Source organism: Lissotriton vulgaris, chromosome 7 (assembly GCF_964263255.1).
Source record: "Lissotriton vulgaris chromosome 7, aLisVul1.2, whole genome shotgun sequence".
In the NCBI taxonomy this organism is placed as follows: Eukaryota; Metazoa; Chordata; class Amphibia; order Caudata; family Salamandridae; genus Lissotriton; species Lissotriton vulgaris.
In genome coordinates, this window is record NC_141695.1 from 1,182,974,241 (window position 1) to 1,182,988,356 (window position 14,116).

Consider the following 14,116-nt stretch of genomic DNA (forward strand, 5'->3'; position numbering starts at 1 on the left):
TTATGTAACAAGAGAACACACAAAGAGAATAGCGAAGGTCAGTTAAACAAGATAAAGTCAAGAAGAATGGTGGGACCCGAACAGTGGAGTAAGACATGGATTAATCAGTCTAGACATGGATTTACAGACTCGGCAAACCCTGACATCGGTTTCGTAAACATGGGCAAGAGTTACTTTTTAACAAGAGAGACACGTAGCAGCTGAAAGGGCAAAAACATTGCGTTCACCACGTTTGCCGTGCTGCCTGAGTGAGGCAACACAAAATGGCGGTTAAACACAAAATGGCGGCTAGACACGAAGCAAAGTCGAAAACCACGTAACCTCAGACCCTCCTTTTGCCATACTCAGGCAAAGCACAAAAAGACTCATGTTAGTCTGAGTCGATATAAATGGTCATGAGGTCATTGAGTTGTTGCTGCAACATCATTCTAATATTCTCTGTTTTCTGTGTTACTGGCTTAGAAACACACACAGTGGCACAAAATCTGCAAATGGCTGGACCACACTGTAAACAAAGACAACAAGAAAAGATGATCGCTAGGATCGCTCCAAGGAAAGTTAACACTTTCCATCCCCATGTGGACAGTAGTCCCCAAAACCATCCCATCACCGACCAATCTCCAGTGTCCTGATGAATTGCCTCAGAGATGACATGTGGCTTAGAAATGGCTTGGTATATTGTAGGGGCATTATCAGGAACGTAAACGCAGCAACTAGACCCAATCAATTTACAGACCCCTCCTCTATCTGCAAGGATAATGTCTAGAACCATTCGGTTCTGCAAGGTCATAAGGCGATCCGCCTGAAGTTCAGCTGTCAAATTACTCAATGCTCCAGAAGTTACGTTTATGGTAGCATCGACCACACAAACTAGGCGTCTGATGTTTCTACTATTAACCATTGGACCCCAAAAAGGAAGAAACCCTTTTAGAAAATCTCCTCCCTCTTGTCCGGCTGTGTCTTCCGCATCAATAACCCCTCTATCAAATCTTTTTCTATGGTGATCTGCAGGAGCAGTATATGTCGGAGGAAGAAGAAAGGCTATATAACATGTTCCCGCGAAATATGTGGGAAGCCATGTATAAGCTCTGTCGTGGCAGATAAAGTATGTACCTTGAGATCGCACTAACGGTGACGAAATCAAGGGTGTATAAACGTATGTGTGGGAACAATTACTCTTTTCTTGCTTAATTTTGGTATTCTGGCCATTTATTTGTAAACACAAATTACCTCTTTCGGGTAAAACCCAAATTGGTGCAAATCTCTTCTGTTTAACCTTGTCAGTAAGACTAGTGATATAACGAGTCACATTCCATCCATCATATGCTCTCTTCTCATCCTTGGGAATTTTACCAATATCAGCGATTTTTGCCATGGTCACTATTCCCTTTATCAAAGGACTGTGACTGAAATCCACTCCACCATTATAGGACCCACCAGGAGGATATCGGACTTGGTTCTGGTATGTATTAGAAAACATAGCCAGATAAGCCCAAGCAGAACCTTCATACGAAAATGGAAGGACTAAATACGGCGTCCTTCTCTCTGTATTATGGGGTATGAGCCCACAAACCCAACAATCAGTAGTGTTTACTATCAATTGATGCTGATGTAATAATTGGATAAATGAATTGTTGAGATATTCCATTCTTCTCATCTGCTCATGGTCTGGGAGTGAGTAAAATTTGTGCGGAGAAATAGTAGTAGAGGAAATCAAAGAAGGAAAAGTAGGAACAGGTGCCAGCTGTATACTGTGTACGATCCATCCTACACATGCTAATAAACTACATAAACATACTGAAATACATAATGCTACGCCACAACGACTGAATAATATTTTCTTATAATGATTTCTTTTCATTATCTTAATATCATCCCCTTTTCCTGCGCTATCCATTACTCTAAAGGCGTTGCTCAGGATAATCTTCCTTAATCACTTGGCTGTGATTGTTAGCCGTCCTATGACACTGCAAGTCCTGTTGACCTAGTCACTATTCAGGTCACAGCCTAAGACTCCTACCGTGACATTGCAACTTGATGGATAATGGAAAAGGAATGTTTTTATTTTTAATAAAGGCATAATTATAAAACACAGAATTTAATTGTCTTTAGGCAACCTTTTTCTTAGGTTGTACCGTGTCTTGCCAGGTATCGTTTGGTCCTTAAACAAAGTCTCTGAATCCAATGTATTTAGTCGTAAGTGTGAAGGTACAGCTTCCTGCAAAACGTCGTCGACCTCTTTCTCAGAACTAGTCCAATCCAGGCGTGCACTGCTGAATGGTACAAATCTGGGTACTTTCTCACAGTCACTATCACCAACACCTTTTCAGACCCACTGGTCATAAGGTAAAGGTAATGGTACCCTTTTATAGTGCACGCCGTGGATCCAGTTTTTCTATCCGACGACCTTCACTGCTGTACGGGTGGTTAATAGAACTTAGTAGAACTTGTCTCGGCGGCCCCCAACGAGGTTCCAGATTCTTTTTCCTGTGGAAATTATTCAGACAAACCCAGTCCCCAGGTTGGATGGAGTGTCCTGGATCTCAGGAGGCCTCTGGCAAAGCGTTTTGGACCTGTTGAAGAATAATATGTAATTTAGTGGTGAGTTCATACAAATAATCAACCAACAATGGATACAGAATATCTGAATATTTCTTGGGTCGAGGGACTCCCCAGACATTGGCTGGGCGTCCAAAAACAATCTTGTATGGGCTAAGCCCCAAACGAGAATGGACAGTCGTTCTTGTTGAGAGAAGTGCCAAAGGCAAGGCATCAGGCCAGGAAAGGCCTGTGCTGGTCTGAATCTTGCCATTGTAACACTCTACCAAACCTGCTGACTGAGGGTGGTTTGCCGCATGAAATTTCTGTCTAACACCAAGACCCACACACACCTTCTGCATAATTTGACCTACAAATTCACTCCCATTGTCACTCCAGACAATGCATGGCAAACCAAACCTCTGGAAGAATTCCTTCAGAAGGACTTTGGCAGTAGACAAAGCAGTATTGTCCTTTAGGGGGTAAGCCTCTATCCATCTGGAAAAGGGACAAACCACCACCAGGACATACTTAAGATTGTTGAAACGTTCCATATGGATGTAATCTATTTGCAGTACCTCAAAAGGATACATAGGGGGAGCAAAGTGACCTGCTGGAGTTGGAGTTCCCCTTCCTGGATTATGCATCAAGCAAACAATACAATGCTTCACTACATTTTCTGCACATTTAGGAATACTGTCTTTCTGCCATACTGGAGCTAGGAGTTTACATATACCCCTTGCATTAATATGGGCTGGTCCATGAGCCATAGTAATTACAGGTAATACATACCCATCTGGTAACAACCATCTCTGATGCTCTGACAATTCTGTCCAAAATCCCATTGTATCCAACATTCCCGTACTCTCTCTCCAATTACTCAATTCTTTCTCAGTTGCCTCCTTCTGAATCATTTTCACGCTTTCTACTGTGTCTTCACACATACCAACATCTGTGACCCATCTTGCCGGTCCTGCAACATACATGCGACTTTCTACATTTTGTGCCGTTTCCCTCGCTATTTCATCCGCAAATGCATTTCCTCGACCCACGTCATCAGTAATCTTTTTATGCGCACTACACTTCACAATCGCTATTTGAGTAGGCAAAGCAAGTGATTCAAGAAGGTCAGTCACCAACTGGCCATGTTGTATTTTAGTGCTGTGGGAGGTAAAGAATGCTCTTTCTCTCCACAAACGGCCGAAGCTATGGGCAACGCCAAAAGTGTATTGACTATCTGTATAAACAGTCACTCTCTTCCCTTTCGCCAACACACATGCTCTCGTCAACGCAATTAACCCTGCAGCTTGCGCTGACTTCTGTGAAATGTGTGCAGTTTCTACTATTGTATGTAGAGTTGTAACAGCATAAGCTGCTGTCGTCTCGCCATTAGGAAGCTTGAAACAAGACCCATCTACCCACAGGATCCCATCCGGATCCGTAAGTGGTGTATCTTTCAAATCAATTCAACCTTTAGTTTCTTCTTCCGTACGAAGAAAACAATCATGCTGATCTTGTACATTTTTCTCATCCAAAACAGGCAACAATGTTGCTGGATTCAGAACATTACATCTCCTGATATGTATGTGAATAGCTAAAAGCGTCAACTCATATCCAGACAAACGGGCACTGGTTAAGTGCTGGGTTTTTGTCCTGTTTAAAAGAGTATCTACTGCGTGTGGCGCCATAACATTAAGAGTATGATCCAACACCAATCCAGCAGATTGATGAATGGAAATCGCTGCTGCCGCTGTTGCTCTAAGACAACTGGGTAAAGCCTTAGCGACTGGATCGAATGTAGCCGAAAAATAGGCACATGGCCTTTGTTTGTCTCCAAATTGTTGTGTCAAGACTGATAATGCACAACCTTCTCTTTCATGAACATAGAGTGTAAAAGGAGTACCCAACACAGGAGCAGAACACAAAGCAGTACGTAAGTCAGAAAAACTATTTGACATTCATCAGTCCAAGGAAGAGGTTGGGGCGTATCTTTCAGAGTGAGTGCCAACAAAGGTTTAGCTAGTAGGGAAAAGTTCGGAATCCACTGTCTACAATAAGAGGTAATGCCTAAGAAAGCACGCACCTCTCTTTGTGTGGATGGTACAGACATTTGTGCAATTGCATGGATACGTTCTGGGGTCAATCGCCTTCCCTCCTTTGACAAGAGATGACCTAAATAGGTAACCTCTTGGCGACAATATTGCAACCTAGAAAGTGACACTTTGTGGTGCAGATCAGACAAATATCGCAAAAGTGACACAGTCGCATTCTTACAGACATCATCCTAATCGGCAGCCATTAACAAATCATCCACATACTGGATAAGAGTAGCACCTGATGGCAAAGAAAAGGTGTCAAGCTGAGATTTCAGAGCTTGACTTTAGATGGAGGGACTCTCACAATAGCCTTGAGGTGCACGTTTAAATCGAAAACTTCGGCCTCCGAGAGAGAAACCAAGAGATCCCTACTTTCCTCAGCAATGGGAAAGCTAAAGAAAGCATTTTTGAGATCAATAACCGAAAACCAAGCTGCCGAAGCATGAATCATAGTAAGCAAAGCAGTAATATCCGGAACAACAGGAAACTGAGGGACAACAATTTTGTTGACCTCTCGGTGATCTATCACAAAACGATACACAGGTGGCTGAGAAGGATCAGTGCGCTTAAGAATAGGCAGAACAGGACTATTACAAACATTTCCTCTGGTCTCCTCGACCACACCCTTCTGAACCAAGTCATGAACAATAGCCAACAAAGCTCTCTCACCATCATTAGAGATTTTGTATTGTGGAATACGTGGTAACTTAAAATCAGGCTTCACAGTAATTACATAAGATAGAATTATAAGCAAACCAACATCATTCGGACCCGTAGCCCAAAGCCTAGCAGGAAGCGAACGCAGTTCGAGTGGCAGTTGGTCTTTAGATACGTACATCGGAGAAGTCAATTTATCACCTAAAGTAAGATGTACACCAGAGGGTGAGCAATACAATGTGGCATGCAGACGTTTCAATAAGTCCAAACCCAATAAATTCTCTCCGCAACCCGTCACCAAAAGAAGTGGAGCTTCTAAATCGTACAGACCAATGGAAATGGGCAAAGGACAAGAAACAGGGTTGCTAACTGGGGCGCCAGAGAATCCCAAAGAAACATTTGTTAAGCCAGACAAAGGTGCCCCAGGGAGTTTGGAATGCATAATAGAACTTCTCATTGCACCAGTATCCAAAAGAAATGGTTCTGTAACACCCAATGCTACAACATTAACATAAGGTCCATCCTGATCCACTGGAACTGATACGACTCCCTTACTCTGTCTATGCCTGTCCTAGCAAGTGAGGAAATCAGCATTCTCACTATCTGTGCAATAATCGTCATTGTAATATTGTGCAGACTGAGAATTCCGCTGGTCAAAGTAATTTGTAGAGTCCTGAGGGGAAGAGGGACGTCGTTCCTGAGACGACGCACCACGCCCTCTACCTCTGGACACTGACCGAGAATCTCCACGACCCCGTGGCGCTAATGACCCACCATAACGCTGCAACAAAACCGGACAACTGTTCTTAAAATGACCTTCCTCTTTACAATAGGCGCATTGATTAGGACCCAACGGAAATCGCGGAACTGAAGATACAGGCTGTTGAAATTGGGGCTGAGCAGAACGAGGAGGATAAGCCTGTTGCAGAAGAACCTTCGTTTTTAATTCTTTAGTCTTTTTCTCCACTTTTCCCTTATCTTCCTTATCCCTATTCTCATAATATTGAGCAGTAGCTGATATCTGGGCAGTTGAAGAAACAGCCCATGAACTCTCAGATTGTTTCAAATTATGCGATAATTCTGGAAGTAAATGAAAAACGAATTTATCTACAAATAATCACTGTCCACCTTCAGTACTCATATCTTGACCACTATGGTCGATGAAAGTCTCTTTGAAATTAGTAAAGAAATCGGAGACGCTTTCATCAATCTTTTCTTTGCACGCTGCTAACTTATCCCAGTTAACGCGTACAGCAGGCATCATCGTTTTCATAAGATCTATTATTCTACCGGGCAACTTTGGAATCAGATCATCAGGTTTGGCACCACCTATTTGTCCTGCTTCTGCGGCTGTAATAGCAGCCCAATTACCACCTAAAGCTTGATCATGGTCTTGTCTACGAATTTTAGCCCATAAAGCTTGTGGAATTACATTTCCCATAAGTAAATCAATATCTGCCAAATTCATAATACATGCATTAACAGTCTGAGACAATTCTTTATAATACCCAGCAGGATTCTTACGAGGGTCTGGTAAGGACTGCTTAAGTGCCAACACTTCTGATCTTTTCCAAGGATCATGTACCCATATGCGCTGAAAATGAGCAAGGACAGGCGGATGAGCGTTTGGGTCTGCCTCTCTCCATATTGGAGGAACTTCTCGCAAAGGATATTGTGCCATTTTACGACGAACCCGAGGATCAGGCTCAAGAGAATTTTGAGAGAAAAAGGAAGATCGGAAAGTAACAAGCTTCTGAACAGCAGGCTCTACATCAGGACCCACAATAAGTCCCTTATCAAATTGATCCCGTACTTCGAATAAATCCTGAGGAGGTGAATCCAAATCCATATCTTCCCACCATTTTATAAGAGTGTTGCACATAGAATTAAAGACATACCTCTGCGTAGGCGCGTTCCATTGCAGAAAGGTGTCTAAAATATCACGCACACTATACTGTAGACTACTCATGATCCAATTATGAGCAAGAGAATCTAACTTAGTCCGTTCTTCCAAATCTGGAATCTGGCTACGAGATTGTCTTCGAGATGAAGCAGGAGAAAAGAAAAGAGGTCCAAGAAAAGGTGACAGAAGACCAGAAACAGTTTCAACTAAACGTTGTCGAGCTGTAGGGGAATCTGATTCTAGAATAGGAGACAACGTATTCTGTAAAACAGGAGAAGAACCAATAGCAAAAGAAGGTAAAGGTAAAGGAGACTGAAGCACAGAAGATTGGGGTACAGAAGTTGATGGCAAAGATGGTGGAGGTGGAATCACAGGAAGAGGCAATTGTGCAGGAACCAGAACGGCTGGATTAGCAACAGGTTGTAATGGAGGTGCATTAGCACCTAACACATAAGGTGGAGGTAACGTCAATAGATGGGACACAAAAGAATCTTCGTCAGAACCCTTACTCTTTGAGGCAGTAGGTAACACAGGATAACATCTGTCTATTGCCATACGATGCGGTCTTTCCGAAACCTCAACCATCTGATCAGCTTCATCGTTTTTAAACTGTTGGCAGCCTGCAAAATCGTCATATTCTGTTCTTTCTTATCTTTCTTCATTTGCTTAATTTCTTTCTGTTTGGCTTCTTTACGCCAGAGGCGGAAAGAGTCGAACATTGCCGGCCGGGCTTTTCTCTTAAATAAACTCGCTTCCAAATTATCTAGTATATCAGGCTCAAAGGTGCCATTTTGTGGCCACCGTAAGACACCATCTTTCCTAGTATATCGAATCCATGTTTCATTAAAAATAATAGGACCAAGACCATGTTTTGAATACAGCTCATAAGTGGGAGTTCCAACCGGAGGAATCGGACAAGATTCCTCTAGCCGGGAATCCCTAGAACAACCAAAACAACAAAATTTCCTAAACTTACTAAATCCAGGCATTTTGTAACGAACTGGACTTCTTACAAATGTCAAGGGATCTTTAGACAATATAGTCATAGCACAAACGTACTTTCCCCTCGGCTTCGGTTAGTGCACTAATCGAATATCAAAAAACAAAAACAAAAAGTGGGCGCTACCCACGAATACTTAACTAAATGTTTTCTCACGCCAACATATGTCCGTCTAACGTCTCGCGATACTAATCATCACCAGGGGGGCAAGGCAGGGTGACAGTCAGGGCAGCATTCGTCAGCAGCCATCGGGAAGGATTAGCCGCGCTTCAAAAGACCTTCGGTCCACTTCGACATACAGGGGTCGCTCATGTGGTTCGCGAAATCCTCCGGAATTTTCTTGCGAAGCTCCTCACGACCCTTGGGCAAAACTACTACCACTGAAGTCGCCCACACGTTGGGCCACCAATTGCAGAACCTGACCTTATGGGCCAGGCGGCGCAGGGCACGCCTAAGATCTCCGGGTTCACCTGCCTTGGCAGACAGAGACACGAGACACTCTGTTGGGCGTAGAAAAGCGGATTTATTAGCTGCAGCTAAGCACAGTTGTCCTGTAAGTACACCAATGGTAGGTTCTCAGGCGACTGCCACTTAATTCTGTGGAGCACATTCTATTATAGTACACAAGTTTACAATGACAACTCCCAAAACATACAAAACTGACAAATAGGAACAGTTTGAAAACAAGCTATCGAATGTCTAAAACACACCCTTCTTTCAGACCCTGTGTGCTCTCCTCCCCTCAAGTTAATCAACACTAGTGCCCGTAATTCAATTTGCAGGTGGTAGAACATGTTTGAATGCTTCAAAGGATAGTTTATGTAACAAGAGAACACACGAAGAGAATAGCGAAGGTCAGTTTAACAAGATAAAGTCAAGAAGAATGGTGGGACCCGAACAGTGGAGTAAGACATGGATTAATCAGTCTAGACATGGATTTACAGACTCGGCAAACCCTGACATCAGTTTCGTAAACATGGGTAAGAGTTACTTTTTAACGAGAGAGACACGTAGCAGCTGAAAAGGCAAAAACATCGCGTTCACCACGTTCGCCGTGCTGCCTGAGTGAAGCAACACAAAATGGCGGTTAAACACAAAATGGCGGCTAGATACGAAGCGGAGTCGAAAACCACGTAACGTCAAAGGGGTCGAATTACAATTCTTTAGACACAAAACAAAACTTGTCCATCTGCTACCAATTAGAAGTTACAGATTATTAAATGTAACAAGGTAACTCCATTGTTATCCTATGGGAGATGTAGGCCTTGCAGTAGTGAAAAACGACGTTAGGAGTTTTCCATTACCAGGACATGAGAAACTTAAAAGTACATGTCCTAGTTTTTAAGTACACTGCACCCTGCCCTCTGGGCTGTTCAGGACCTACCCTAAAGGTGGCTTATATGTATCAAAAAGTGAAGGTTTAGGCCTGGTAAAAGGATTTTTTGCTAGGTTGAAATTGTAGTTTAAACCTGTCCACAGAGGCTGCAATGGAAGGCCTAAGACAGGGTTGAAAGGCTACTTAAGAGGGTATTACAACAAGTACTGCACGCCCACTAGTAGCATTTAATTTACATGCCCTCTGTACATGTAGTACCATGTTAATAGGGACTTATAAGTAAATTAACTATGCCAGCCAGGTGTAAGCCAATGTATACCCTGTTTGGAGTCACAAGTACAAACACTTTAGCACTGGTTAGAAGTGATAAGGTGTACTGCGGCCTAAAAAACAATTCCGAATAAAAATGGAGGATAAAGGCAAAACGTTTGGGGGTCATCTTGGAGAGAGGGCCATGCCCAACACTCCTTATGTATTCTATGTAGTTTATACCTATGAGTTCAACGTGTTCCTTTAGTTTGATTGTCCTTACCATGTGACATCCGAGGCCCAATGCCATCCTCACATCTACGTCTTTCAATTCCACTTCAAGGCTGTTGTCAAGCACTGACCTGTTTGATCCCATGAAGATGTGATAGAGTTGAGTTGCTGGTTTCCAGCTCTTCCTGGACACTCAAGCTCTTCCCACGGACTCACGCCGATAGCACAGGGACGTCCTGGGGTAAAAAGGATGGGATGTTAGTGAGAGAGATGTTGATTAGTTGACCTTGCGTTGTCCACGTGATGTTCTCCATCGCATGATGTGTGCTACAAGGAAAAAAGATGTGATTACTTCCTCTACACTTTTTAAAGTGTGTATTCCCACAAATTCAATAAATTACCTGCGAGGCTCCCTTTTTCCCAATTGTGTGGCTCTTCCTCTCTCCGAGTGCCATATCTTCAATACAATCAAGTACAACCTATAAGTAAAAGCACCTTTAGAATCTGGTAACACCTAATCCCTGGGCCTCTCCCTTTATGTACGACAGCTACTCATTTTGAATAGGGTTTCCATCTTAATCTGTATCTTGTCTTGTGTGTTTTTGAAATCCGAGTCCATAACTCGTATAGCGTAGAAAACAATCACACAGCTTTAGTATTGTTACATATCAGGGCACAATGGTAATTATCCTAGCATTAGCACAGTTTCATTTCATGATATCATGAGCACAGAGAAAAGTATTACACCATAACACAGTATTTTAGAGAAAACATATGTGAGTCTAAATATACTTTCCAAACCCGTTAGCAACATTTTCCTTTAACACTGTTAGATACATGAATTGCTGAAAACGTAACACAAGTTACAAGGTTGCATGCGCAGAAGTGCACTGTTACTCGATTCGTTCTCCGAGCATTGTGAAATGATACATTGTTCACTGTTGCACTCATCCAAACTTTGGGGGCCCACCAGGGAGGGGGGAACAGCACCGGCACGGACTCATCTGAAGGTGTGACAAAGGCAGCTTTATTGGAAGCAGGTGCACCTCACAAAATATCCCTTGGCCTGTGCCGTACAAAGCTACGCCTTGCTAAATAACATGTTCCTAACAGAACCCCCCACCCCCTCCCCTAAACATGGTTCCCCCAACAACAGCAACATGACCAATTAGCCAATTTCAACTTGGCTCTGTACCTAACTAAATAAACTGTTGCACTTACCCCCCCGGCAAAGGCAGACCTCCTAATTCTCCCAGTCCTTAGGTAAAAAAACGCCAACTGGACGACCGAACAACACACCAGCACCTGCTCCAGCGACAGTACCCCATACAGCAAAGCCCCCTTGATGCACCAGCTCCCAAGAAACCGTCCCCAACCTGTCGACACAAACCCCCCCATTAAAGTACAACCTAACCAGAATCCCCCCACTATGGAAACCACGGGCGGGCGGGGCGGGAAAAAACGTTGCACCGACCACAGCCCACTACCAGCTGCTGTGCACTGTAACCGAAATGGTGGACAGTGACACAAAACGGCCGGTTATATAAAAAGGAGCCCAAATGCAGCCAGCCACAGTCCAAACCAGCCCAAGAAAAACCAAGAAGCCCAAAACCAGCCCGATTACAGTGCTGGCTACTTCCCCCCCGCCCCCTTGTTCCCCAAAACCCCCCGGGAGGATCAGGCCTCCTTCCGGTCGGCCGCCCCTCCCACAGCCCTCTTGGGGGCCCACCAGGGAGGGGGGTAACAGCACTGACACAGACTCATCTGAAGATGTGACACAGGCTGCTTTATTGGAAGCACTTGCACCTCGCAAAATATCTCTTGGCCTGTGCCGTACAAAACTAAGCCTCGCTTAATGACATGTTCCTAACAGAACCCCCCACCCCCTCCTAAACATGGTTCCCCCCAACAACATGACCAATTAGCCAATTTCAACTTGCCTCTGTACCTAACTAAATAAACTGTTGCACTTACCCCCCCCGGCAAAGGCAGACCTCCTAATTCTCCCAGTCCTTGTGTAAAAAACCGTCACTCGAAAGTTGGCTGCCGGCTTTCGACGCCCCCTAGGACGCCTGAACCCTTGGATACCTTCGCACCCCGAGTGCCCTATCCAATGCCTCCTTCAACTGAACAATGTAAAGTTCCATCCCATACCTGGAAAGGTGAACTCCGTCCTTCAGTAGTGCTATCCCCTTGCACTGAACCAAGTCATTCTCCCCCAAGTGTATGACGACCTCATCCGGGCAAGCTCCCCTCTGACCACCTTGTTCAATGCCAGCAACAGCTCATGCCACCTCATGCCCCCTTTTCCTTGCCATTGGCAGTGAAACAACCTTGTGTCCAACTCAAAATTCACATTCCGCTGCTTCTCCCACTCCGCCCTCTCTGCACGCTTCACAAACCAATGTCCTATAATGAAAATCTCCATGACTGCCGCAGTCGACTCTGCCACAGCACCTGCAAAGACACACATGTAAGAGAGTGGAAAATCATGCAAGCCATTCTTCCGCCCCTACCCCCCTCATCCTGACATACTTCTTGTAGCAATCCGTCCGCCACAGCCCTAAATGCATGAGGGCCTCCCTACCCCAACCGTGCCTCGCCGCCTCTGTTGCCGCTCCAATCCGGAACGAGTGCGTCCCGAAAGCTGCTAGATCCTCACCCATGAGCCCTAGGGAGTGCCGTAGGACCCACAACAACTGAGCCGCCGTCACCCAGCCCTGAGCTCTCCGGCCAAATACTTCCCCCGAGTGGACCCGCCGTTCCGTCCCTAACCGCCGTCCCCATGCCGCCGGACAAACCACTTGTGACTCCACCGGTCCCATCACCACCCACGTTCCGACTCCCCTCTGGTCGGTTTTCGAACGCCGCGGACGCACCGCAACCTCCCTCGCCCTCAGGTCCACCTCCCCCAGAGGATCCCAGGCCTACCCTTAAGCCCCACCATTTCCGAAACTCTGAAAGCCCCAAAATACATCCACGACATCTGCGTTGAAAACAGTACGGGTCTCCCCCCGATTGTGACAAACCGCTGGCAAGGTTCGTAACAGACCCGCAAGCATGCCCTCCATATTGGGCCGGCGCTGCATAACCCTGGCCCCATTCTTCCTCGCCTATCCCTCCAAAAGATGCGTCCCCAGCTCCCCCACGGACGGTGCATGCCCCCACCATAACTTTCCCATGAAAGCCACTGCGACAATTTTCCTGCGATCGTCACTTTTGACAAGCCCGTATCCATCATGCGCAGCATAATTTGTACCACCTGCTCTTCCCGTCGCCATCGACCACTCTTAGGTACAGCTCCCCCTTGCAGAAACTCACCCCACACCTGCTCATACGCCCGCCATGTAGACACGGCCACCAACGCTCTTACCAGCTGTACGACCCGATTTCTCCTACCGCCCACAGCTCCACTGGCACCGGCGTCTTGCACTTGTCCGCCTCCATGACTAGCCCATGGAACCTCTGCCACTGTGAACGAGACAAAGCATCCGCAATGTCATTGTCCACTCCCAGTACATGACGAGCTTGAAACAAAATGTCATGCTCCAAACAGCGCAGCACGAAAACTCTCATCAACTTCAACACCTGTGGGTCCCTGGCCGATTGCCTATTCACCACCTGCACCACTGAAAAATTGTCCACCTCGAACAACACCCGCTTGTGTGCCAACTCCTGTGCCCTCACAGACACTGCCACCACCAGCAGAAAGAGCTCCAAAAACGCGATGCTCCGCCCGCGCCTTGCCAATGCTGCAGCCATTGCTCTGCACACCACCTACCTCCCCAGTACAGCCCGAAGTCGCCTACTCCCGCTGCATCCGACGACATGGTGACGTCCCATTGCCAGTCCTCGGGGGCGCCATGGGCACACCATTAAAGCACCCCAAAAAGGCCGCCACAAATGCATGTCCTCCTTCGTCCCTGCCGACAGACGCAAATGGTGATGAGGCAGGGTCAAGCCGGACAGCGCCAGACCCAGCCGTCTGCAAAAAGTACGCCCCGCCCGCAACATTTCGCAAGCGAAATTCAAATGTCCCAACAGCACCTGAACCTCACGCACCGTCACTTTCCGCTTGCCCAACATGCTATCCACCAACGCCAACA

The 14,116-nt window shown here is 45.7% G+C and overlaps 1 protein-coding gene across 1 annotated transcript; it reads right to left on the reverse strand.

The window, feature by feature from the left end:
* Positions 1–370: 370 nt before the first annotated feature.
* On the reverse strand, positions 371–13,840 carry LOC147703123 (endogenous retrovirus group PABLB member 1 Env polyprotein-like). The gene is made up of 2 exons (XM_086929473.1): positions 13,792–13,840; positions 371–1,767 (listed from the first exon to the last, which is right to left on the reverse strand). Exons 1-2 carry the CDS (start codon positions 13,838–13,840, stop codon positions 371–373), a joined length of 1,446 nt encoding a protein of 481 aa, XP_086785599.1.
* Positions 13,841–14,116: the final 276 nt, after the last annotated feature.